The 24931-nt window shown below is 38.8% G+C and overlaps 2 protein-coding genes across 2 annotated transcripts; both read left to right on the plus strand.

Annotated features, from left to right (window-relative positions):
- The first annotated feature begins 1720 nt into the window (after positions 1–1720).
- Positions 1721–16879, plus strand: sll (adenosine 3'-phospho 5'-phosphosulfate transporter 1). Its single transcript, XM_076128360.1, has 9 exons — positions 1721–1923; positions 3336–3446; positions 3888–3991; positions 8172–8362; positions 9643–9867; positions 10730–10880; positions 12526–12728; positions 12900–13025; positions 13546–16879. The coding sequence occupies exons 1-9, from the start codon at positions 1904–1906 to the stop codon at positions 13690–13692; spliced, it is 1278 nt and encodes a 425-aa protein (XP_075984475.1). The 5' UTR covers positions 1721–1903; the 3' UTR covers positions 13693–16879.
- A 4875-nt stretch (positions 16880–21754) lies between these two features.
- LOC142982139 (B2 protein-like) lies at positions 21755–24595 on the plus strand. The gene is made up of 4 exons (XM_076128486.1): positions 21755–21976; positions 23313–23339; positions 23687–23932; positions 24184–24595. Exons 1-4 carry the CDS (start codon positions 21896–21898, stop codon positions 24331–24333), a joined length of 504 nt encoding a protein of 167 aa, XP_075984601.1. The 5' UTR covers positions 21755–21895; the 3' UTR covers positions 24334–24595.
- Positions 24596–24931: the final 336 nt, after the last annotated feature.

The raw sequence follows: 24931 nt of genomic DNA on the forward strand, positions 1-24931 counted from the left end.
AAAAATCTATTAAGCTTATATCTTAAAGCTTATGACAGGACAAGAAATCCTTCTATGCAGACGAAGTGGTGTCTTCATGGCTGTGGTCTTTTCGTTAGTAACTTTAGTAACCTGCACTAAGTACTGTGTTACTTACGTGTTCTGGTTTAAACATCACCTTAATCGTTTACATCCTATTTTTCGTTTAACCCTCTAAAGTTAAACTATACACTAAAGAAAAAGATGCGCACGTCGAAACGACTTGCGCATCTTTAGATAGCTTTAATACTGAATGTTGTGAACAATTAGTTTGATGAGTGTTATTATTTGTTTGAAGATACGAATGGTGATATTTGGAGGGTGACGCTGCGAGGGTGTAAGATGACTATGAAGCTGGTGCACGCGCTGGCGGTGCTGGCCACCGTGCTACTGTTCCTCGTGCGACACAGGTGCAAGTGTGCTGCCGTCACACCGGTCCGTGTCAATTAACCTTAGCCCTTAGTACTATAAACCGGGTGTTCATAATTTACAGCCCATTTTAGCCCACTGCTGAGGAGGTATACTTACGTCAAAGTATACTATATTTTGAAATAGTTACATCCACTTTATTCTTTTGGATTTATGTACTGCGTGTAATGGATAGCGCGAAGGGATTCGGTAAAGTGTTGTCTTATGACTAGTCTATTCGATATAGTGGTTTGAAGGCCAGATAAGAAAATCTGCCAAAGTATTTTCCAGACTCGTTTAATGATATTTCGATTTTTTCCATAGATGAAAGAACGACCTCCTGCATGTCTGAGATCATGTGGTGACTCCTCCTTCACCCCAAACTCTGCGCCGTTCGGGGACTGCTACGTTTGCAACTACGGAACGCGCTACAGAAGTAACTGCGCTCAACCCAAGTACAAGCGAGATCCAGAAATATCTGTTGACAACGAAGACATAGGCCACGCTCCTCACGATCAATACTTTTAATGCACCAATAACCTGATGAATAAGTGACAAAACTGTATTGTGATTATGTCAATAAATATTTAGATTAACTTCTTGGTATTTAATTTTCTACTGCTTTCATAAGAATCATTTCAAATTAGTAACGTAAGAATGAGTTGGCTAGCTCAAAATTAATGGGTACAAAGTTCCTTCGAAATATAACTGTATTTAAGCTAAGAACACGATAAAACGATCTTCAAAGTTATGAACACTGTCTCGTCGGAGAGCCGTATTGTCGTCTTCTAGCGGCAGGAACCATGAGATATCTTACGTTCTTCTTGTAATACGGACAGGCTGGCTCGTCGCAGCCGAGCACGTCTGCCTCGCGGACCACTTGACCTCCTCTTTGGATCACCTCGTCTCCGATGACCAACCGTCTCGCACAAGCCAGCAAACACGGTCCACATACTGCTACTGCGCACAATGCTGCTAATAATTCCAGCAGAAACATCACACCCTCATACCACATCATGATTATAGCAAGGATGTATAAGACGTTCCATTAGAATATAATGAAAACTACATACAAATAATAAACTTTATATCACTAACTATTATATATACCACAAAAAGTTTACTAAATGATTGAAATTTAAAATTGTAACAAAAATACACAAGCTAGGAAACTGTCAACGTCATTTTATTTTTCTTCTTTTTTTATAAAAGTAGGACAAATAATTTTACAGTTTGCAATACTGTCCTAATAGCTTGCAATAATTGATATGTCAAAGTCATAGGACCTGTCACCGTTGACGTTTTACGACGATGGCTCGGGTGGGGAATAGCCGGGGCATCGGAGAAATAGATTTTATTAATTTATTATGTTGAATTAACCAACGTAAAGTAAAAACGGATTTAATAACATATCAGACAGTATTTTTATAAGTTTTAAATATATTGTTGTGGTGGTTTGTTAAGTGAAAACGTGAAAATGGCATCGATGGGGGTTTGGTGAGTTATAAACATTCTAGTGAATATTGAATGACAATGAAAATAATAAATGTAGTAGAAGGTGTAACTGTAGCGAACTATTGTGTACGTAAGACGAGTGACCGATATTTTAATGCAGTAGGTCTCTGTCTCTATTTAGTATGATGAATAGCTTTCATATGCAACTTGGCAACATGAATTAAATATAATTTGAAACCACACAGTATTTACTACATGTATAATGTTATGGTGATGTAGCCGGGAGAAAAGTAACATTATGTTTTTGGAATAGTTATTCATAAATAGAATTAAATCAATAGCTATCAGGCTTCTGATCTACAGCAATAGGTACGGTGTCTACTTTGCTGATGGTTCTTCATAAATAATGATTAATAATGGAAATTAAAGTAACGAAAATAGCCTTTATCCATCATGATGGCTGCATGTTGATTGATGGTCTATCTTATAAAATATCTATGACACATAGAAAACAATTACAAGGTTTTTGAAGGGTGTAAAGTTTATTCAAATAAAGAGTAAATACTATCCCTTATTATGGTGAGGAAATTGGCCACAGACCATTGACCTACGGACCCTCATGATTCTTATTGGAATATATAGCCTTAAGTCTACTGTATTATCTTATATAGTGGTGCGCAAAAGCCTCTACCTACTAGTATGGTTATGCTTTCACCATCAATATAAATATATGCTTTATATGCATAGATAAGCTTATCTTCAGTCAAATTCTAACGCACTTTGTATGCAAAATCTGTCAAAATTTCACCAAAAATATATGCAAATCTGTCCATGGAATTTAAATTTATATTGGCCATAAGTGATATCATTACTTACTCTAGACCTTTTTAAATTCACAACACACAACTTACAAATAACAAACATAATCAATTTTTTTATCACAACTCATTAAATTTAGCTAGTGTAATTTTTATGTTATCAATGTGAGGCAGGTCTGTGCAAAAAGTAGGCCAGTTTTAAATAATATGACCATTAATTAAGTCATGCTTTTTTATCATTAGGCCTGTGTGATATAACTCCTAGTTTATATATTTATATTTATATGAGTAAACTAAGTTATTGTACCCTGTAACAATTTATTAATAAACAACAAAGGAACTGGTTTTTGTAATAATGTACTAATAGTTCTCAGATAATATATATTTTACAATTTTTTTTTAGTAAACTTGCAAAATTTTGTGTTTCATGTCCAAATTAGTAGCCTCTATCTAAATTCGTTAAGCAGTTTTGCCTTGAAAATGTTACAGATAGCAGACGTACAGTGTTACTACTTTGTATATAAGTAATATTCTCTATTCTCTGCCTACCCCAAGGGGCAGAGGGAGGGAGGCAAGATGTTATGTATGTATGAAATATTAGTAGGTTTTAATCATGATGTGTGTGTGTTTGTGCAGGTTGGTGACGTTCCTGTGCCTGGTGGTGATGATGCTCATCTCGCACGTGTACCACCAGCTACTCGACGCGTATGAACAGTCCGCTACACTCAGCGACATTGAATACTCATGGTATATATGACTAACACACTTCTGTATTAAAATGTACCAGTGTTCATTAAAAACTATAATAATTGGTAGACTGACTTTTTGGTTGGTTACTACCAGTACACCATATGTAATGGTAGTAAAGTCAGTCATTCAGAATCTATTTAAAAAATTAGGTTTTTTTATTACAATCTTTGTGAGTATTTGTTGCAAGCTTATGGAGCTGTTGATGGCTCATTTGATACAGTTACTAAGATTTTGAAATACACAGTTAATTATTTATATGTATATAAATAGTGGGGGTCAAAACTCCTAATTTGTTGGACTATAGTTTCACATTTGTCCATCAGGATCCTTGTAGGCGTTAGTACAAAGTATTTCAAAAAGTCATATTATGTTATAATTTTTTGAATTTTTATGGTCAAATACTTATAAAGAAGAATCACCAATATTGTTTTGTTATAGGTTCTTCCGTCTATTGCTGAATCTGGTGGGGTACTCAACAGTGTTGCTGCCCATGTTCATATTATACAAATACCTACAGAAAATTAACTACTTTGATAAAATCAGTGAGTATTCAGATATGTTATTTTTTACCTAAAATATTCCTCTCTTTGGGAATCGAACCTATGATACTATCTGCAAATGTTTGAGTAAATAGCCCATGTTACCTGCCAATTCTTAGTCAAAGTTTACAGTATTTATTAACAGTTCAAAGTTGTTAGTAGTTACAGTTAAGTACACTCTCAAAAATTACAAATATATCGGTTGTTTGGCAATGGCACCCTGTGTAATCGTAAAGGAGAGATGACTACTGCCACAAAGTTCTATGCAAATAAATTATTGAGTTTAATTTTTTTACAGGAATTGAACCCGATATTTGTTATTATCAAAGTAATCTAAAGCACCGCATGTGCAAAATAAAAACTTAATGAATACAACTAAATAATGAATGAATACGCCTTAATTATTATACATAGTTATCACATAGATAACTCACTAGTGTTTGCACATAATTATATAAATTACTCACACAATAATAATTTATGTCTGTGAACAGTTTAAACAATACGATGATAATTTCTTATTGATTTTTGTAAATATTCTAACCTTTTTTGTCCTATGGACGCAGATGTGTAATGCATGTATGTAAATCTTCTTGTAACTCTTTGCTGTCCCACTACTGGGCAAGGGTCCCCTCCTAAACGAGAAAGTGGTTAGACCTTGAGTCCATCACGCTCAAAATCTTAATATTTTAACTTTCAATATTTTATTATAGTAGGAATTATTTTCTATCGTCATCATCGACCATCGTCAACCGTGGCATTTTTATTAAGTCTACACATCAAAGTCGTCAAAACGCCGACGCGTATCAACGATTTGATATCAACAAAAAAATCGACAACTTTAAGTTCCAGTAGGCTTGCCAGATGGCCGGGATTGTCCCGGAATTTTGCGTGTTGTCTTTACTTAGTTTACTGTACCGGAATGAAAAAGCACTAGCTTTTACAAAGCCACGATGCAATGGCGTTTTTTTTGGTCATTCCTACTTAGTATAGTCTCGGACCGAAGACTAAATCTTTGATTACGTTCGTGGCAACACAAATGTCCAGGAATTGATCAGTCTGGATCTGGCAACCCTTAGTCCCAGGTACTATCGAACCAACTGATTCATGACCCATTTTGCCGATAATTCGCTTGACACCGTCAAAACAGTAAGAATTTCGTCTCTATCGTCAAAGTTGCACTTAGGACATTTTAAACATGCATACGACTGTGTTATGATGTATCTACGACTACATACAACTTTGACCTTTGTTATTACAGTGCGTAGGTACGTTTTCGATAAATCACTCTTAATTTGAATGTAGAATGTAAATAGTCTAAACTCTTTTCACTACGAAAAAACCTATTTGTGTCAAATATCAAATAGCACGTCATTTAGAAATCTGTGAAACGATTAGGGTAACCATTACAGTCATTGCCCATCATAAAGTGATTGCCAATGTTAAGGAATAATACTTTTATTTTAATTTCTAAAGTAACCAGTTCAAATTAATTGCGATATATGTCATTTTTAGAATATTGGTAACATTTTTAATTTATAGAACTCATGTCCGACGTTTGTGCGACAGGCGTGTAGTTCGAAAAGAAAAAGTAAAAGTTTGTTGCAATATTTGTTAAGGATAACATTTGAATTAACAGTATTCGCTAGTATTTATGGTTTTTAAGTGTTTTATATTGAATTAGTATAAAGTTATTGAAACAAAGGACTGATGTTCTTTTAGAAAGAATATTTAAGTTGCGTTTATAATAGAGTTTATGTCAATGTTTTACTAAATAAAGACACTATTGACCAAAATTGTGTATCAATTCCTTAACCGGGTAATAACTATGCTGGTTACCCTATATTATTTAATTTTTATAGTTACATTATTTCCTATAATGGCCGAATAAACCATGCCCTGAGTGGGTATCGAACCCACTCATGACGCGTCGCAGTCGTAACATCAACCCACTACGCCACGGAGCCTGTTGAAAACGGTAGCAAAGCATTATTGTATTGGCGCACAAAGATTTGTCGCAATAATGACAGATAACAAATTCATTACCAAGGAAACGAAAGGTTCAAGCCAATTTCGACCTACGCGTATATAGACGCGTTTTAGAAAATGAGCACATGGTGGGTCATGATTCAGTTTGTTCGATAGTACATTAGTTCCACCTGGCTCTGATATGTGGAAGTGGTCTCAGATTCGATTCTTGATCAAATCTGAAGTATTGTTCCTCAGTTATAAACAATTAGTGACCCTTTTTGTTTTATGAATTGCCTAGACTAGACGTTATGCAGTCAAATATAACGCTTAATTATTGTCACAATAATTACATTTACAACTGAGCGATGTAATCCGACGCTCTCTACAAGGTTGTGCAAATATCATAATTTTTGCAATTGTACATAATAAAGTAACAATTGTGCACACATACAGTTTGAAGAATTTATAAATGTAGGATTGTGCTACAATTACGAACTGATATTATTTTATAGCCAAACAGTTCCTGCCCGCGACATTCGCTTAAAAAGATTTCGGGATAAAAGTATCCTATATAGGTTTTTCTGGCGACTTCATTACTGAATAATGTGTTTTCAAAATATGTAATTGAGCTGTCAGACAGTAAGTTTACATCTCGATTGGTTTAAGAAAATAGTCGTGACCGCATTAGAGACATTAGTTTGAGTTTGTGATACATTGGTTTGAAGTCATCATATAATATGATGAATTGCGTGCGTACATTCTCTTCACGCCTACGTAAAACTATTAATAGCTACATACATTTATAAATTGCTGAACACATTACGGTATTATTTGTACTTTCTAGTACAAGATGATGTGTTACAGTGAAAGTCTTTACCTATCTTGATGCTAAATTCCATCAATATAGGTTCAGCTGCGAACACTTACTTAACTGATCAACAGCATTTATAATATTAAATACGGATTTGCACCCGTTACCTCAACAGCAAAAATACTGTAAAAATGTATGGCCGAATAACACCAATATTATTCGCACAATCTTATCATAGTAGGTATAGTGTTTACGCTGGGAGCTAATAAATTATGATTAGAAATAGTATGCGTGCGATCACACGTATCCACACTAACAACACAATCATTAAATATCGACACGAACAACGATAGCCGAGCCGTTGTACCTTTTGACTTCTCACGCAGAACACTATAAAAACCACGATTAACCTCTCGAGCGCCCCACGTCAAAATTCAAATATACCGTTAAGCGTCCAGGCCAAAAATGGCGCGCGAAATTGAATTGGCGGTTGGCGTTTAAGCGCCGATTCCGTCATATTTTGATACTAACACCCTAGTCATACCTTATATATTTGAAATCTACATAAAATTTGCTATATATTAAAAAAATAAACCACAAATAATATTTGATAGTGGTGGTACAATAGTCGGTTTAATCTGAATATTTTGTGTTTTAGGCATGTGTTTGAAGAAAGTCTAAAAAATATTTTTAGGCATAAAAAATAATATGACGGAAGGTCTTATCGTGTAGTTAATGAATAATGACATTAAAATCCAACTGTAAAATATACTCAAATCTTTAAAATTAGTTAAAAAAAGTATTTACAATATTGGTCATAAAGGAACATGTCGTTGGGTCAGATGTTGTTTAAGGTGCTCTCTGGCCTATATCAACCACTTATTCAAGTGTGTGCATTAGATCGTCGTCTCGTTTCATCAGCTTCAATGTCAAATATGTTTGAAAGGGATAAACATAGTTTTAGCATTTAATTTCTACGTTTTTTTAATGTAAGATCGTTTTGCCGTACCACGGTGGCGGGACGCTTGACGGGGGTAGCACATTCAACCGTGACACGGTGGCCGGGCGCTTGAGAGGTTAACCACTAATTTAACTCTTAGATAGAGATGCGAAAATCGAATGGAAAACATCGAAGTATCGATACAAACATCAATGTATGGCAACAACAAAAGGTTCTTCTTTTGGGAACCGTATTTGTACTGTAATAAAAATCTAGTTTAATTTATTTTCATAAGTTAAGGCAGATCACCTACCGTTTGTTTCTTTTTTGTTGTCAATCTTAGTTAATTTCTGACGGCAAAATATTTTTTTGATTTTTCTTTACCTCCATTAAATTTTTCCTTGAATAACGTTATCAGGGGATGGAAAAATTTAACAGTTATTTGTATGTTCTTTGTGTAGGTAACACGGGGTACACATGGCGCGTGCTGTTCATGTGCTTTGGCGAGCCGGGCGACAAGCTGCCGGAGAGCGCCAAGCCGCGCAAGGACGACGGCGCGGCGCGGGAGGGCGCCGAGCTCGCCTTCTGCTTCACCGGCCTCATGGCCGCCTACCTCGTGTGGGGCCTGCTGCAGGAGAAGATTATGACACAGGTAATAAATACTCATAACTTTTAAACTATCGCGTTGCATGTTTAATATATAATAGGATACGGGAATCAACGCGAACACGCATTTTACCTTAAAATGCCTAACGTTTCGGCGCAGGTTGCACTCGCCGTGGTCGCAGGCTGTAACTGGAATACATACTGCAGCAAGCTAGGTGGAATGATCATGTGCTACTTTAAATAGTAAAAAAATCAGCAAAATATCAGTCTTTTACTTGATTTTGAAAGCTGTGTATCCGTTGTTTGTTGTAGTTGCATTTGTAGCTGTATGACGCTACAAATCATCAAAGAACTATTTGGGTTTATTATGAGTTAGTTTTTTTGAGTTTTTTTTTACAATACACAAGGAAAAAATATTCTGCGACATGTGTTTCCAACGACGTCGAGTGTAGTGGTGTGATGTTTCTGGACATTGTACGCTCGTCACTATGGACTTAAGTTGCGTGTTGTCGCCAGATATCTCAAGTCCGACTTCACTTGTCACCAACTCAATATATCGTGTGTCCCTTACTTTAGTTTTCTGTTAAGAAATGTATCCATAGTGCCTGAAGGTCTAGAAAACACCGACTTTAGTATTCGTATTGGGTGGTAACTTGATGAAAATTAGTGTTAAGCACTCATTTTACGGCACTTTACGATATTTTCATATAGTAAGTAAAAGACATTTGTATCTACATGTTATATTGTGTATAAGAACTAAGTGTGGTCAGCTGTGTCACGGTGTGGAGTTAATTAAGACCCGTTACAAGCGCGACCTTGCTTTTTTTACATACAACTTGTTTTTATGAAGTGCTTCAACGATGTCCGAGGATACATGCGCGAATAAGAGTGTACTGGTGACTTATGGCTAAATGTAGTCATGGTTTGTTATTATAGATACGTTTGATGACGTACTTATGTACATAGGTCTCTTAAAAAATGTTCATGAACTAGATTTTTGCAGATTTTTTATTTTCAATTCAAATATTATTTAAAAAATTTAAAATATTTAGTTAGTCTTAATAAAAAAGATTAATTGAGAGCAGTAGTTTACGTGTTATTCTGATTTCAAAGGTGTACTACTGGAAAGCTTCGTTTATATTCGTTCATAGTAACAATAATTCTCACAAACTTTCGCGTTAATAATAATAGTGAGCAGCTCGCGGCATAGTTAACAGCCGCGCGGAGCGATCTCTGAAAGAAGCCGACTCCAACATAGTTTGGAAGAAATAGGCTAGGCTAATGAATAATAGTATGATGTATGTTATAACGTACGTTTCCTTGCAGAACTACGTGATGTCGGACGGCAGCCTGATGAAGTTCAACGACTCGCAGTTCCTGGTTTTCGTGAACCGGCTCACGGCGCTGGTGGTGGCGGGCGCGCGCCTGGCGTGCTCGCGCGCCACGCTGGCGCCCGCGCCGCTCTACAAGTTCTCGTACTGCTCGCTCACCAACGTGCTCAGCGCCTGGTGCCAGTACGAGGCGCTCAAGTACGTCAGCTTCCCTACACAGGTCTGTTCCGCTCATTTATAATTGGACGCTGATAAGAAATAATGTTCAACCCACACAGGCTACACTTTGAGAAAATGGCTGCTGAAGATCCATTAGTTTTAATTAATCTTTTAAAATGAACTTGTATTTAACGGAATTTTTCAGACTTCCAACTTTTTGCTAAATGTTAATTATAGTTTATAATGTTATTTATAAGGTATTATCGAAATAAATGAAAATATCCGATAGCAACTTTTTGTTTGTTAACACGCTATTGTTTATCACCGTCCAACTCGTGTTGTGTAGTTTCCCGCGTACGTATACGCTTGTGTGACCGTACATTTGCACGTATACGTGTACGTGCGCGTAAGCGTGCATGTGTGGGTATGAATGTGTTCTATCGCGAAAATCGGTCGATGTACAATCATTAGGTTTTCACATTTTATACGTAGATTGCCATATTTTAGCTTAGTGTCCACGTGATTAGAAGAAATTGGTCACGGTCATTTTTAATTAAGATACTAGTTGTTATGTTGCCGGGATTACAACTGTTTGATCACTCTCTCTCTCTCTTCCATGCTATGAATCCCATATGGTAGTGGGGTCAGCCTTCCTGGTCTTTCTCCTCCACTTCGCTCTGTCCTCGACATCGTCTTCGGAAACCTCACACTCACTCAACTGTTTGATCACTGAATGCTAGTTTTTTGTATAAATTAAAACAGATTTGTGTTTGATTGTGGTTATAAAGTAAGTTAGTCAAATTCTGATCCTGAGAGTATTTTGCGGATTATTGTGTATCTATGAAGGGATAAGGATTTGAGTGCTAGTGCTTAAAACACCGTTTTTAAATTAATAAATGATCGTATCGTATGTTTGTCGTCAGGTACTATCGAAATCGTGTAAAGTGATCCCAGTGATGTTGATGGGCAAGCTGGTGTCACGTAACAAGTACGAGATGTATGAGTATGTGGTGGCGGTGCTCATCTCAGTGGGCATGGTGCTGTTCATGTTCGGCAGCCGGGAAGATAATATCGGTAAGTTTACTTAACTCTCTGTACGTTTTGTATGTTATATTTCTTTATGAGATTTGATTGTTATTTGGAAAAGAAGAAAGGTTTTATTTTAGGATTGTATTGGCGAAGATAACTACAGCGTTGAGAATTGATATTTATACAAGCTTTTGTAATATTTGAGAATAATTCGTTAATACAAAGAAGCGATGGTAGTTCAGTGCTAGGTGGCGGCGTTTATATCGGCGGTACGCAGTGGCCGTGTTTGAGAGGCACGACGCGATACTCTAAGAAGTCTCTGTGTGAGTGAGACACACGGCTGTTTCAGTGACTATCTGATACTTGGGGTCTGAAGCTATGTGATGAATGCACAGGGTCTCACGTGACGACGCTGTCGGGCGTGTCTCTGCTGGCGCTGTACATGGTGTGCGACAGCTTCACGTCGTCGTGGCAGGGCGCCGTGTTCAGCGCATACGGCGTGGGCGCGCTGCACATGCTGTGTGCTGTCAACGCGTTCTATCTGATACTTGGGGTCTGAAGCTATGTGATGAATGCACAGGGTCTCACGTGACGACGCTGTCGGGCGTGTCTCTGCTGGCGCTGTACATGGTGTGCGACAGCTTCACGTCGTCGTGGCAGGGCGCCGTGTTCAGCGCATACGGCGTGGGCGCGCTGCACATGCTGTGTGCTGTCAACGCGTTCTATCTGATACTTGGGGTCTGAAGCTATGTGATGAATGCACAGGGTCTCACGTGACGACGCTGTCGGGCGTGTCTCTGCTGGCGCTGTACATGGTGTGCGACAGCTTCACGTCGTCGTGGCAGGGCGCCGTGTTCAGCGCATACGGCGTGGGCGCGCTGCACATGCTGTGTGCTGTCAACGCGTTCTATCTGATACTTGGGGTCTGAAGCTATGTGATGAATGCACAGGGTCTCACGTGACGACGCTGTCGGGCGTGTCTCTGCTGGCGCTGTACATGGTGTGCGACAGCTTCACGTCGTCGTGGCAGGGCGCCGTGTTCAGCGCATACGGCGTGGGCGCGCTGCACATGCTGTGTGCTGTCAACGCGTTCTATCTGATACTTGGGGTCTGAAGCTATGTGATGAATGCACAGGGTCTCACGTGACGACGCTGTCGGGCGTGTCTCTGCTGGCGCTGTACATGGTGTGCGACAGCTTCACGTCGTCGTGGCAGGGCGCCGTGTTCAGCGCATACGGCGTGGGCGCGCTGCACATGCTGTGTGCTGTCAACGCGTTCTATCTGATACTTGGGGTCTGAAGCTATGTGATGAATGCACAGGGTCTCACGTGACGACGCTGTCGGGCGTGTCTCTGCTGGCGCTGTACATGGTGTGCGACAGCTTCACGTCGTCGTGGCAGGGCGCCGTGTTCAGCGCATACGGCGTGGGCGCGCTGCACATGCTGTGTGCTGTCAACGCGTTCTATCTGATACTTGGGGTCTGAAGCTATGTGATGAATGCACAGGGTCTCACGTGACGACGCTGTCGGGCGTGTCTCTGCTGGCGCTGTACATGGTGTGCGACAGCTTCACGTCGTCGTGGCAGGGCGCCGTGTTCAGCGCATACGGCGTGGGCGCGCTGCACATGCTGTGTGCTGTCAACGCGTTCTATCTGATACTTGGGGTCTGAAGCTATGTGATGAATGCACAGGGTCTCACGTGACGACGCTGTCGGGCGTGTCTCTGCTGGCGCTGTACATGGTGTGCGACAGCTTCACGTCGTCGTGGCAGGGCGCCGTGTTCAGCGCATACGGCGTGGGCGCGCTGCACATGCTGTGTGCTGTCAACGCGTTCTCCTGCGCCCTGACTGCTGCGGCACACGCCCACCACGCACCCCCCCTCGCTCTGTTACACGTAAGTTACAAACAAACATGCATTTCTACATTCTTAATTCCGAACATTCGATTCACAACATTTTTCATTTCAACATACACTTACGTGCACGTATACACACGTGCACGCACTTACACACTTGCATGTACTCTGTATATAACATATCAACTATATTATGTTGTTATATTCCAGCACCCAGTGTTCGCGGCTGACTGCATAGTGTTATCAGTGAGCTCAGCAGTGGGACAGCTACTCATATACAGAACTATCGAGCGATTCGGAGCTGTCGTCTTCACCATCATCATGACTCTTAGACAGGTACACTTAATTATTTCTCTTTAATTGCAGGTAATTTACTGTGTTCTTTATTATTTAATATAATTTATCGACATCTCTTAGATTGAATAATTATTTAGGCGGGTTGACGACAAGCCCGTTTTAAGATATATGCCAAATCTCCTTTACAGCATGTTCAACATGTTGTGCTGGACTCCTGTTGCGAGAGATATGGCAAAGAAACGAAAGATCTCTTAATATTTTTTCATATTCAGTCAATTTTCAAAATTTTATTTATACTAATTGCCACATTAATCCTCCTCATAAATCTCTAAAATTATGTTTTAGAAACCTCATGAAAATCCATGCCGCCCTTTTTGAGATTTCTCTGTGATCTGCTATCGCTCTTTCTACTTCTTAGGTACAAAGGTTTTTTTTCATTTTCTGCTCCCCTTCCACCTTAAACACTCCACGTAATTTATGGACGCCTCCTTACATCAATTATAGCATTGTTTTTGAACGACAACAATAAGTACATATGCTCATCTTTACGTTTCCTTAGGCGGTGTCGATCTTGTTATCATGCGTGGTGTACGGGCACCACATCTCGGGCGGCGGCGCGCTGGGCGTGCTGCTGGTGTTCGGCGCCGTGCTGCTGCGCCTGTACTGCCGCCAGCGACGCGCGCGGCCCCGCCACGACCGCGTGTAGCTCGGACAGGCCGCCTGCTTGATGCTGCTCGTCGGAGTACAGAGGCTACTCGACATCTAACGGTCTACACGCGAACTAATAGTATGAGTCGGTATACAGAGGCTGCTCCACTTGACACACAGCGACATCTAATGGTCTTAATGCGAACTAATAGAATGACATACAAAAGTTTACTTTATTTCCTATTGCGTAAGAGTGAATTTTTCTTGAAAGTAAATGAATCATGCCCGGATTATTCTCGACTGGGATCGATTGCGGAAAATTCACTCTTATGTAACAAAACATAAAGTTTACATTTCTATGGATTGAGTTAGACTGGGTTTTGTATTGAGTTGATGTATGTGTGAAGACAGCTGTACCGGACCTACGAAATGAATGAATTATTGTTAGTAAATGATCCTGCAGATGGCAACAACTAATCAAATTTTAGTTCAACATAACAGTAATGAAAATGATTCTAATGTCCACAGCAACTGTCGTATCTTACTATTCTCGGGTGCTACCGTCTGTGAAATCCTATTTAAATAACCTTTGTCCCGAATACAGCACAATATAAAAGGGAACTTTAACTAAACATAATATGAAACCAATACGTACGACATTGACATAATAAAATTTACGTACAATTCTACAGATTAATTCAACTGATTCATACAAATAGTATGAAATCTTGTTGTATAGTTGCGAACCGAATCCGAATGCAATACATCAAGGCTTTTAAGAGCCATCCATAAAATACGTCGCGATGACTTCTGCAACGTTTGACGTAGCATATACATGACCCCTTATTCGACAATTAAATATAAGGTACTATTGAAAATCATTTATTTAAAAAGCAAGTCTTTACAGATTCTATATCATTACCTTAACTAATTCGTAAACGAAGTCTCGAAGTGAACTATAGTATTACAGATAGCTTGTATTATTGTACAATATTCCTCTATTTAATAACTTACTTACCGATTGTTTTTTTACAATATTATTGGCAAATTTTGATAGTAGATCGATACCATCGAATCTTGAGAATCGATAACTGTCGAAATCGATAGCCAAAACGAATCGGGTTATGTCGACTTATTATTCGATTATAGACCTATTTTTAATGGTCAATTATTGATCCATCTCTGATGTAACATTACAGAACAGTGGCAAGAAACTGTCAATATTGGTCTGACATCTCATCGAAGTTCGATGACATCGATCTACTGTCAAAACTAAATACTACTTAATTGTACTACACAGTTTTAACGGTGCATAATTTAGCAACAATGCTTAGAGAAATATATGCTATTTCTACTTGCTACACATATATTTGGTTCGGCACGTTCGTTTTGGAAATATTTATCGAACAACAAAACCGACTCGACTCACTTGTTCGGCTTGTGTCGATCGAGTTCATCATATATTTTACGGCTAGGCCGATTAATGCCGAACCAAATATATGAGTATCAAGCCTCATTTATTTATTTTAATCTCAGTGAAAATGTATGTATTTTGTTCCGCGTCTCGAAAACTATCTCGATAGTAAATGATTGCATTTAGCCTATATTTGTGACTAGGCATATAAGACGGACATTACTAGCAAGTAATGTTGTAAGGTTGTAATATATTATGTATATATAGGTTTAAGTAGATTAGAATACGTTTGATCAGCCTAGAAGTTATATAGTTTAATATATTATATGATACTGTTTACAACGGAAAGACGACTTTCGTATAATACGATTCGATTGGAAATAATTTGAGGGTCTATTGAAATAATTGTAATATCGTTCTAGCCGATATTCAGATACGGTGGCCAGTTTTATTCAAACCAGCTTACTGTGAGGCACTTGGTTGTAGTGTCCAAGTGTGTGTACAATACACAGGTGCATTCTCTGTTCCTTCACTCATATAAGCTCGGTGGGACGGTATCTGAAATACTAGTTATAAGTCAGGCGCAGGACCGAAAGTATTACGTGGTCTCTAAAGCCCAGAGCTCTACCATCTCCACTACCTTACCCCTGGCATCACTCAGAATTCCTTGACAGGAAAGTCTCAGGGACAACTTTTTGACCTGACTCAGTATTCAAACCCGAGACTTTAATTTACACACTAGCGATTACGCCACAGAGGCAGTCAGTGTATTTATAGCATATGAGTGATGTCACCAGTTCTACTCACTAGATGGCGTTAGTTGTCTTTTCGTTGTTCATAGTGCAACTACCGAATATCTACTCTAGGCATTGCAATAGACAAAATATTTGAACAATAAATAATTTGACAAGATTTTGTCTTTGTTTCGTCTAGCGTGGTTTCGTGAGGAAAATGCAATGGCGGCCTGTCAATGCGATGTATGTATGTAAAATATAATAGTACGTGTAAGTCAATTATTTATTGTTGTTCAAATAATCATTTATACATATCCATAAGATATTACCAATTTTTTTGTAGATCTACCCTCTTACTCTTCAAAGCTATTTCTTTAGAGAGCGTTTGAAAGGATTTACGGTGTTTCACAAAATAACTCCATTAGTGTAAAACTAGACTACTAAGTACAATTTTCTTACCTTGTGAAAATCGAATCTATACCCACTTTCCAATAGTGACCGTTCTCACTATTACGCTTGAGCGATGGTCGATCGAAACCATCGATTAACATATTACAAGCTCTGCTTAGTTTCTAATCGAATGACCGTGTGTGAGTTGTCCAGTAATATTTATTTTCTTGTCCTTATCCCGCGATTACTGGTTTCGAAAGTGTCTTCCTCTCAAAAACATGCTGTAAAGGGAATATGGCTGATGTTTTACAACCGACCGTCTTCATGGCGTCAGCCCTCCTTTCGAATCCTACGTAGGTATAGTGTCATTAATAATCGATTACACCTTCGATCGACTTTGTTTATAATCGATTCTAAAATCGATTGATGTAGGGAGGTACCTTACTTTAAGAATATGTTTTTATTTTCTAAATATATCTAGATCTCTTCTAACTCTATACTAGTGCTTAATACCAAAAGTCTTTCATATATTTATTGTTATTTAACTCAAGTTGCAGCTGGCTGGCCGCCATTGTGAAATAATATATAATAAATAAATGAAAGTTGTGATTTTATCATATTAGTTAGGCGACGGCGCTCGAATATTGTCTCGAATCACGACGACTATTGTGTGATGTGAACATTCATTATAATAAACGATAATGAAAACTAAATACCTTTGTCTTTTCTTTATAAAATAATTCCCAAATATAGTAATAAGTGAACCATAGTATGGTACCTAAAGGTATACCAATTTGCAGTCAGCGAACAATTAGGTATACTGAGATAAATTCTAGTAACATACATTCATTATATTACTCCGTTTTTTATAGGGATAGGCAGACTTACAAACTTCGCTTGCCTCATTCATCCATACTAATATTATAAATGCGAAAGTAACTCTGTCTGTCTGTCTGTCTGCTACTCAATCACGCCTAAACTACTGAACCAATTCGCATGAAATTTGGTATGGAGTTATTTTGATACCCGAGAAAGGACATAGGCTATATATCATCACGCTACGACCAAAAGGAGCATAGTACCAGTATTTAATGTTACAAACACGGGGAAAAATTTCATTCACCCATTCTCTCTTATTGGACGCATGCGAAGTTGCACGGATCAGCTAGTAGTTTATAAATAGATTAGTTATACCTGAGGTCTAAATATTCTTCGATGGTGTAAAAGCATTTTTCTATTTGCCAATTCTTTAATTTTTTTTTTTGAAAAATTGAAGTGGTATCTTAATTATAATAAATCTTATTAACTTTGACACACATAAATATACAATTTTTATGGTAAAGACTAGTATTAAATTTTGGTACAATTATTTTTGCTCAATCTCTTTGGCTAAATAGATGCTTTTGGGATTTTTTTTTTAAGTTCAGGGTTTTTCCTGATACAATTACAATGAAACAGCCAAATTTCAAGAATATAAAGAAAACAGTGTTAAAAATTTTAGTTTTTTTTTAAGTAATGTTTTGCAAGAATCGAGAGGTTCGGCGTTACAAATTGCTCTAATACATTTTTTTTGACCCTAAAACACTTCATTGATTGAAGAAGAATTACCCCATAACAGACCATACCGTAAAACTGAGCCAACATAACCATGATATGCTGTTATTGCAGCGCTTTCTGAAGCGGTAACGCGTAAATGTCTAAGAGCATACATATATTATTAATATAGGCTTTCCAATTGCAATAGTTGTCTACAGCCTGCAACACCTAAGAATTTAATATGATTGGTTGGTTCTATGCTCACGCTATCAAGTTGTACTGTTATATTTTTAGTAATTGTTTTGTAGTTTGAAAATTGTATGTAAAACTACCAAGAGACGTCTTCATCACGTCTTCATGAGAGGAAAAACTACCAAGAGACGTCTTCAAGTGAGGAAAAACTACCAAGAGACGTCTTCATCACGCCTTCAAACGAGGAAAAACTACCATGAGACGTCTTCATGAGAGGAAAAACTACCAAGAGACGTCTTCAAGTGAGGAAAAACTACCAAGAGACGTCTTCATCACGCCTTCAAACGAGGAAAAACTACCATGAGACGTCTTCAAGTGAGGAAAAACTACCAAGAGACGTCTTCAAGTGAGGAAAAACTACCAAGAGACGTCTTCATCACGCCTTCAAACGAGGAAAAACTACCATGAGACGTCTTCATGAGAGGAAAAACTACCAAGAGACGTCTTCAAGTGAGGAAAAACTACCAAGAGACGTCTTCATCACGCCTTCAAACGAGGAAAAACTACCATGAGACGTCTTCAAGTGAGGAAAAACTACCAAGAGACGTCTTCAAGTGAGGAAAAACTACCAAGAAACGTCTTCGTGAGAGGAAACACTACCAAGAGACGGCTTCATGATAGGAAAAACTACCAAGAGACGTCTTCATCGCGTCTTCATGAGAGGAAAAACTACCAAGAGACGTCTTCATGAGAGGAAAAACTACCAAGAAACGTTTTCGTGAGAGGAAAAACTACTAAGAGGCGTCTGCAAGAGAGGAAAAACTACCAAGAGACGTCTTCATGAGAGGAAAATCTACCCAGAGACGTCTTCATGAGATGAAAATCTACCAAGAGACGGCTTCATGATAGGAAAAACTACCAAGAGACGTCTTCATGAGAGGAAGAACTACCAAGAGACGTCTTCATGAGAGGAAGAACTACCAAGAGACGTCTTCAAGTGAAGTGCAGTGGAAGTCCAGAGAAGGTGTAGAAGGTGAAAAAATTTGAAAATTTGCGGTATTAATAAAACACAAGAAAGCGTGAGTGGAGCTGCGCGGATCAGCTCTATATATCTAGTTAATTACTCAAAATAAATCAAACGGATCCCTTTGTTAGTAGATACATTTCTAACTCCAACGCACCAAAGTACTAACTAGTCGTTTTTTGATGTATTTAAGCTTGTAAGATTTCCCAACGTAAAAATCAGAAGACAACAGGTTGTGGATAATCAACTTTTTGAAGAAAATAATACAAAGAGAGTTGTTCACAAAAATACATACTGGCCGAAAATGTTATTTGTGAAAACATAAGAAGTTAAAATAAAACATTGAAAGTTGAAACATGAGATCTTTGTGAGCCGTCACCGAGTGCGGTGGAAAATTTGTATGTTTGTTATGTGCCGTGTAGACCATGTTGTGGCTGGCCAACCCCATCAGTATCAACAACTACTATGAGTTCAGGCAGTTCCAGGGCGCTGACAAATAGTTGGAGCAACTTGTAAGAACTTTATCTTATACTTTGTGAACGGCTGTAAAGTCTGGTAAACGCTTTGAGGTAGGTTCTATGTAGGTAGGGTAATATTCTGTGCGTGACGATGACGTTCCTAGATGATCAGCGCGCGTCGTCGAACTGACTTATGACGTTTTACTTTGATGGTGCCAAAAAGTGTACTAGTTGATGGTCTGTAGAAAAAACTATGATGTGAGTAAAATTTACATAGGTGAAGTTAAACTGTAACTTAGCACTAAAAGTTAAGTGTCACGATGAAGTAGTAGTGTATAGGTATAAAGTGGTAAAATGTCTTTATAGTTTTTCAAACTGAACGGATCTTCGGTCGTTTGACAAGTTCTGTCAAACGGATAATAACAATTCGGATCCTCTTTGTGAATAGTACTGCCATATCAGATGGATCTCTAACAGCTGATCCAGATTTTTTTATTACTCCCGGACAGTAGTCTACGTCATTACTAATCCCCCCTTCCCTTTTCTCTCTACAAGACCTTTTAACTATCTAGTATTTTAGGTTTAAGTCAGCCGGCAGTCATATACAGTAATGGTGTCATTATCTGTTTCTTAATTTTATCATTGCCTAATTCTCCAGAGTTGGATTAAAAGCACGACAAATGATGAATTTGCTTTTCTTATAAGGCAATCTGGTTGGTGTAAATCACACCCTTATTAACACAGTTATTTCCGGTCCTTAGCCTACAGGTGTGGTTGTGTTGTGTGCAGGGTGTGTGTGAGCATGCTGGTGCAGCTGCTGGTGACGGCGGCGCTGGCGGCGGGGCTGGCGCCGTGCGTGCTGCAGCGCGCGTGCCCGGCGCGCCGCCGCCGCCCGCCCTCCACCGTGTGCATGCACCGCGTCACCCGCGCCGAGAGGTACCGCCCCCGCGCCCCGCGCCCCGCGCTCCACACCACCGCCGCATAGACTCATGACCATGCTCTTTTGCAGATGTTGTTCTACTAACTCTATGGAAAATTGAAAATGCATACAGAAAATACCAAACACGATTACCTATACAAAATTAAGTAAGTTATTGTTTGAGACAAACATACAAAGGTAAGATTTACGCGGGATTCTTTCAACAACTAGCCGAATCGAACGACCCGCGCCGAAAACTGTCTGCTGCCTCCGTGTCGCAGTGGTTAAAAAGATCACCACGCTACTTAGGTACTACCACTTAGTATATCGGGCGGGAAGTCGTAGATTGGATTCCAACATTTAATAAACATTTGTACGATCGCCACACAGTTGTTTGGTCTGCTTGTACTCAAAGTATGTATGTCCGTTGTTTGTATGATTGGAGAACTCTAGACATACATAAGTACAATTATTATTCTTAGATCGATTTAAACAAAGAAAGAATTTAATTACATTAGCTCCAAGTAGTCACGTAGTTTTTCCTAGACTGTATTTCATTCGGATCATTTAGGTAGTTAGAAACATGAACCAACCAACTCAAATTAGGACGCTATCTAGAGTCCCGAAAATATGCTTACTCAATGAACTACTTACATTCTTGATATTTGTTAACGGTCAAAGGCACCGATGGTTGGAAATACAAAGATGTTATAGTTAATATGAAATAGCGGCTAAAATGTGTGAGAGACAATGGCAGGGAATATTTGGCGAATGAGCCGGCGTGTTGTGACACGACTTCCGTGTGTTTACCAAACACGCTCCGTGTGTCTCTGTGCAGCATTGTGTCGCACCTTACCAGGGAAACTCACTACTCGATTTGAATAAACATACTACATACTAAACTATTTCTCATTAATTATCATGTACCTACACTATACTCCTACTGATTTTTAATTAAAGCCATCTGATTAGGATAAATAGAGACTTTCAAAGACATTGAATAAAACATTGGCTTGAACAACTTTGACACTAGGTTGACCACTAACCATACGACAAACAAACAAAGACATTTAACATGGACCTAATAGCTCAGTCGCTAGGGGTACTGATTCTCGTAGAACTCATCATAGTCAATCAAAAATATCTGTAAGAGTCACGACATGTATCAGTTCACGTAAAAAAAATATCTTTATTACATTTAGATAGTAGTTCCAATCACCGTAGACATCACTCTATCAATATTTGGGTACAATCATTTATGAATCTGTTGCTCTTTTTCAGACGTAAACTCCAAAATGAAAACTAAATACCACAATCAATTACCAAAACCAAACATTCCTATTCCTCTTCAGCTCTCTATACACTTCTTCTAAACTCATACACCTATAACCTCGATAGCAACTCACTCACAAACACGACAGTATATTTCCAATCAATCACACAATTAGTAGTGGATATCGGCGATGGATCCGAGCATAAAGCCGGAGGGTGGGGGTCGGGCGCGCGAGTGGAAGTGCAACAAGTGCTTGACGCTGCCGTGGGCGAAGCTCTGTGTGTTCTGCCGCTGCAACTGCGTGTATCAGAAGACCGACGAATGACGCCCAGCACTAAGACAGGAGACCCGATGGTGTGGGCGCTCGCCGTCGTGATGGCGGTCGTTGCTCTCACCGAACAGGTATGTTTCAGAGAAAAGTGATTCTAGATTTTTTTGTGCAAGGATTTTGTGTAGTATCTGTAGTCCTTGCAGAAAAAATGTCTTCTACGTTCTTTCGGGGAGTTGTAAAGTATTTTTGCATGTAACTATCTGCATAATTTTTTATTAAATTATGTTCGGCATTTTTATTTAATTAAAGTAGCAACATCTCACAGACACAATTCAAGATCTGCAAGATGAGCAGTTTATTTATTTTCATACATTTGCTGTCACCTAATCTGTCGGGTATGTTATCCGACACTTATCCAGAAGCTACAACACTGGTTTTGTTGGAGCAATAGCCGAAACTTTACAAGCATTTGCCTCCCACGTAAATGGTCGAAGATTCGAACCCAAGGCATAACACAGGCATTTGAAGGTGATGTATGTTTTGGAAGTTATTTCAACTCACCTCCCGGATCTATTTTCTTTTATGATCGGAAAGAAATGATACCGTAGAAAACTTGCCATGCAATGCAAACTTTGTTTCTTTAAAAGTGTTGAGTAGATAAATAATTGTTTAGTATTCCAAAGAGCGTTGAAATCAGTTTGCTTAAGAATCTTAATGACTGTTGGCCTCCCGAGAAGCGAGGGTCTCATTGAGGTAAAACAACAACAAAGTGCAACAACTTTAAGAACACAGTCAGGAAATCATTGATTTTGTGTGAGATATCCCTAATGCAAGAACATCATAACAATTATGATGATGAGTCCTTGTAAAGTTTGGTGTTGGAAAACAGACTTAAATGCAATATTTTTGGTTTCTTGTAAATAGACTAGACCTCTGCTAGACTAGCAAGACGCTCTTTTATCACATTAAAGAGACATAATAATCATCAACTTCTCGTTAAATGTCCATGTCTATCGCCTAGTGGCAAGTTTAATATAAGGTATTAAAGGTATAGTAGATTAAATGAGTTTAATGTTTAGTTACCGACAGCCTCTGTAGCGCGATCGTTAGTGTAAATGACTGCTTGCTTATAATGAGGTCCTATTTCGATTCCCCGGTCGGGCATAGTGGTCGTGCTTGGCTAATGACAATGGCTCCCTAATATATCGAGCTAACATTGTCAATCATAACGTGGGTGTATTTCATACACCTCTGCCTAAGCCTTCGGGTATAACAGGCGTTAAGTTAGGGGATTAGTTCTAAATATTTTTTGGTCAAGTTTAGTTTAGTTTCACATAATTGTAGTTACTTATGGGTAAAATTGCGTACAATTCCACGTTATTCATCAGTATAAAATGACAAACATGTATCTTAGTGTTGGACATTGTTATGATTCATCTTGTTTGATGCATTGTATGATTGTTTCAGGCTACAATGGGATGCAAGAACTGTATTGTAAGTAAATGTCTCACATATTTCTATCTGATAAACATTATACTCTCCCGTCATACCATCGGAATGTAATCAAGTGTAATAGGTTAAGCATGGCTTATCTGTATTAATGCTATCAACCATGGCAAATCTAGATGTCTCAGGATTCGATTACGATATTAGATTTGGAACTTTCGGTTTACACTTTAACATAACTCAAATAACAGGATTTCTGTACTCCATCCGTTACCCGACATTTTTATATCGAATATCCGATAGTGTGTTTTTGTTACACATGAAAAAAAACCTAACCTAACTTAGTAACAAGTGTTGATTACATTCCTGCTGTCTTAACCGCTGGTAAATTTCAGATGTTAGGCAAAGAGGAGAAGGCGATGTTCCGCGCGCACTCGGACGCGTGCCTGCCGATGTCGCACGTGGACCAGCGGCTGGTGGACGCCATGCTGGCGGGCGAGCTGCTGGACGAGGCGCCGCTGCGCAAGCACGTGTACTGCGTGCTGCTCAAGTGCAAGCTCGTCTCCAAGGACGGCAAGCTCCTCAAGAACGCCGTGCTCGGCAAAATGGCGGCCAGGCCTGATGCTAAGAACGCCACTAAGGTACGAAGAATAAACTAGTTCAATTTGTCTTATTTAATCTCAAAGATAATGGGATCTCGAGTTCGATTCTGTATTGAACGTTACCTGTTGTTTTTATAAGTAAAAAATCTATCAATGCAATTATAGATGCTTACAAAAATCGAACCTGCGTCGCGATCGAAGTAACTACTACGCTACTTTGATTTATGCAGACTTGCAAACAATCTTAAACTTAGCAAGTGGTGTGAATACTAAACCAAATAAACTCCCAGGTGCTGGAGAGCTGTGCCGAGCAGACAGGAGACACGCCTGAAGACCTGGCGTGGAACCTGTTCCGATGTGGCTACGACAAGAAGGCTCTACTCTTCGAATACATGCCCACCGGCACCGCGGGCTCTGGCGACACTGACAACACCAACTAGTACACCAGTACACTCATAGATGGCGTTAAAAACAAAGAACATCGTTGCCAATAAATGCCGTTTACACGCCCTGCCCATAGATGGCGTTGTCAAACGTCTCCATTCAAACTAGTTTCAGTAATTTCAGTCCCATGTTAGTATTATATTTTCCAAAACATTTCGGTTACATCTCTTCTTTCTGGTCCCCAATACATATAATAGTATTGTTATTTGTTATATTTTTATGTTTGATACAATATAATATAATATTTATTCACCTCCACGTTTTTGTTTTATTTACACTGAGTTGAAGCGGATCCTTCAACAAAAATGAGTAAGGAGCAATATTGACAATTGAATGCCTTAAAAAACTTACATGAATTTAAGAGTTTCTACTTGAAAAAATATGACCTGATTATCACACAAACACTCCATAATAATATGAACTATCTCAAAATGAGGCTTTATAATCTCAATCAACGCGGAAATTATTCACATTACTGGGATGTGACATCATGTTACATGCTTCGAATTTATTTACAAACCTTCTAGGAAGGCCAACAGGATCTCCAATGCATCATCGATCACCGAAATTTAAGAGACTATGTCTTACTAATAG

Source organism: Anticarsia gemmatalis, chromosome 21 (assembly GCF_050436995.1).
Source record: "Anticarsia gemmatalis isolate Benzon Research Colony breed Stoneville strain chromosome 21, ilAntGemm2 primary, whole genome shotgun sequence".
Lineage (NCBI taxonomy): Eukaryota > Metazoa > Arthropoda > Insecta > Lepidoptera > Erebidae > Anticarsia > Anticarsia gemmatalis.

Coding starts and splice junctions, on each gene's coding strand:
- sll (XM_076128360.1), top strand. CDS start 1,904: ATGGCATCGATGGGGGTTTG. Junction 1,924..3,335: donor ATGGCATCGATGGGGGTTTG/GTGAGTTATAAA, acceptor GTGTTTGTGCAG/GTTGGTGACGTTCCTGTGCC. Junction 3,992..8,171: donor TAACTACTTTGATAAAATCA/GTGAGTATTCAG, acceptor TTCTTTGTGTAG/GTAACACGGGGTACACATGG.
- LOC142982139 (XM_076128486.1), top strand. CDS start 21,896: ATGACGCCCAGCACTAAGACAGGAGACCCGATGGTGTGGGCGCTCGCC. Junction 21,977..23,312: donor TCGTTGCTCTCACCGAACAG/GTATGTTTCAGA, acceptor TGATTGTTTCAG/GCTACAATGGGATGCAAGAA. Junction 23,933..24,183: donor ATGCTAAGAACGCCACTAAG/GTACGAAGAATA, acceptor ATAAACTCCCAG/GTGCTGGAGAGCTGTGCCGA.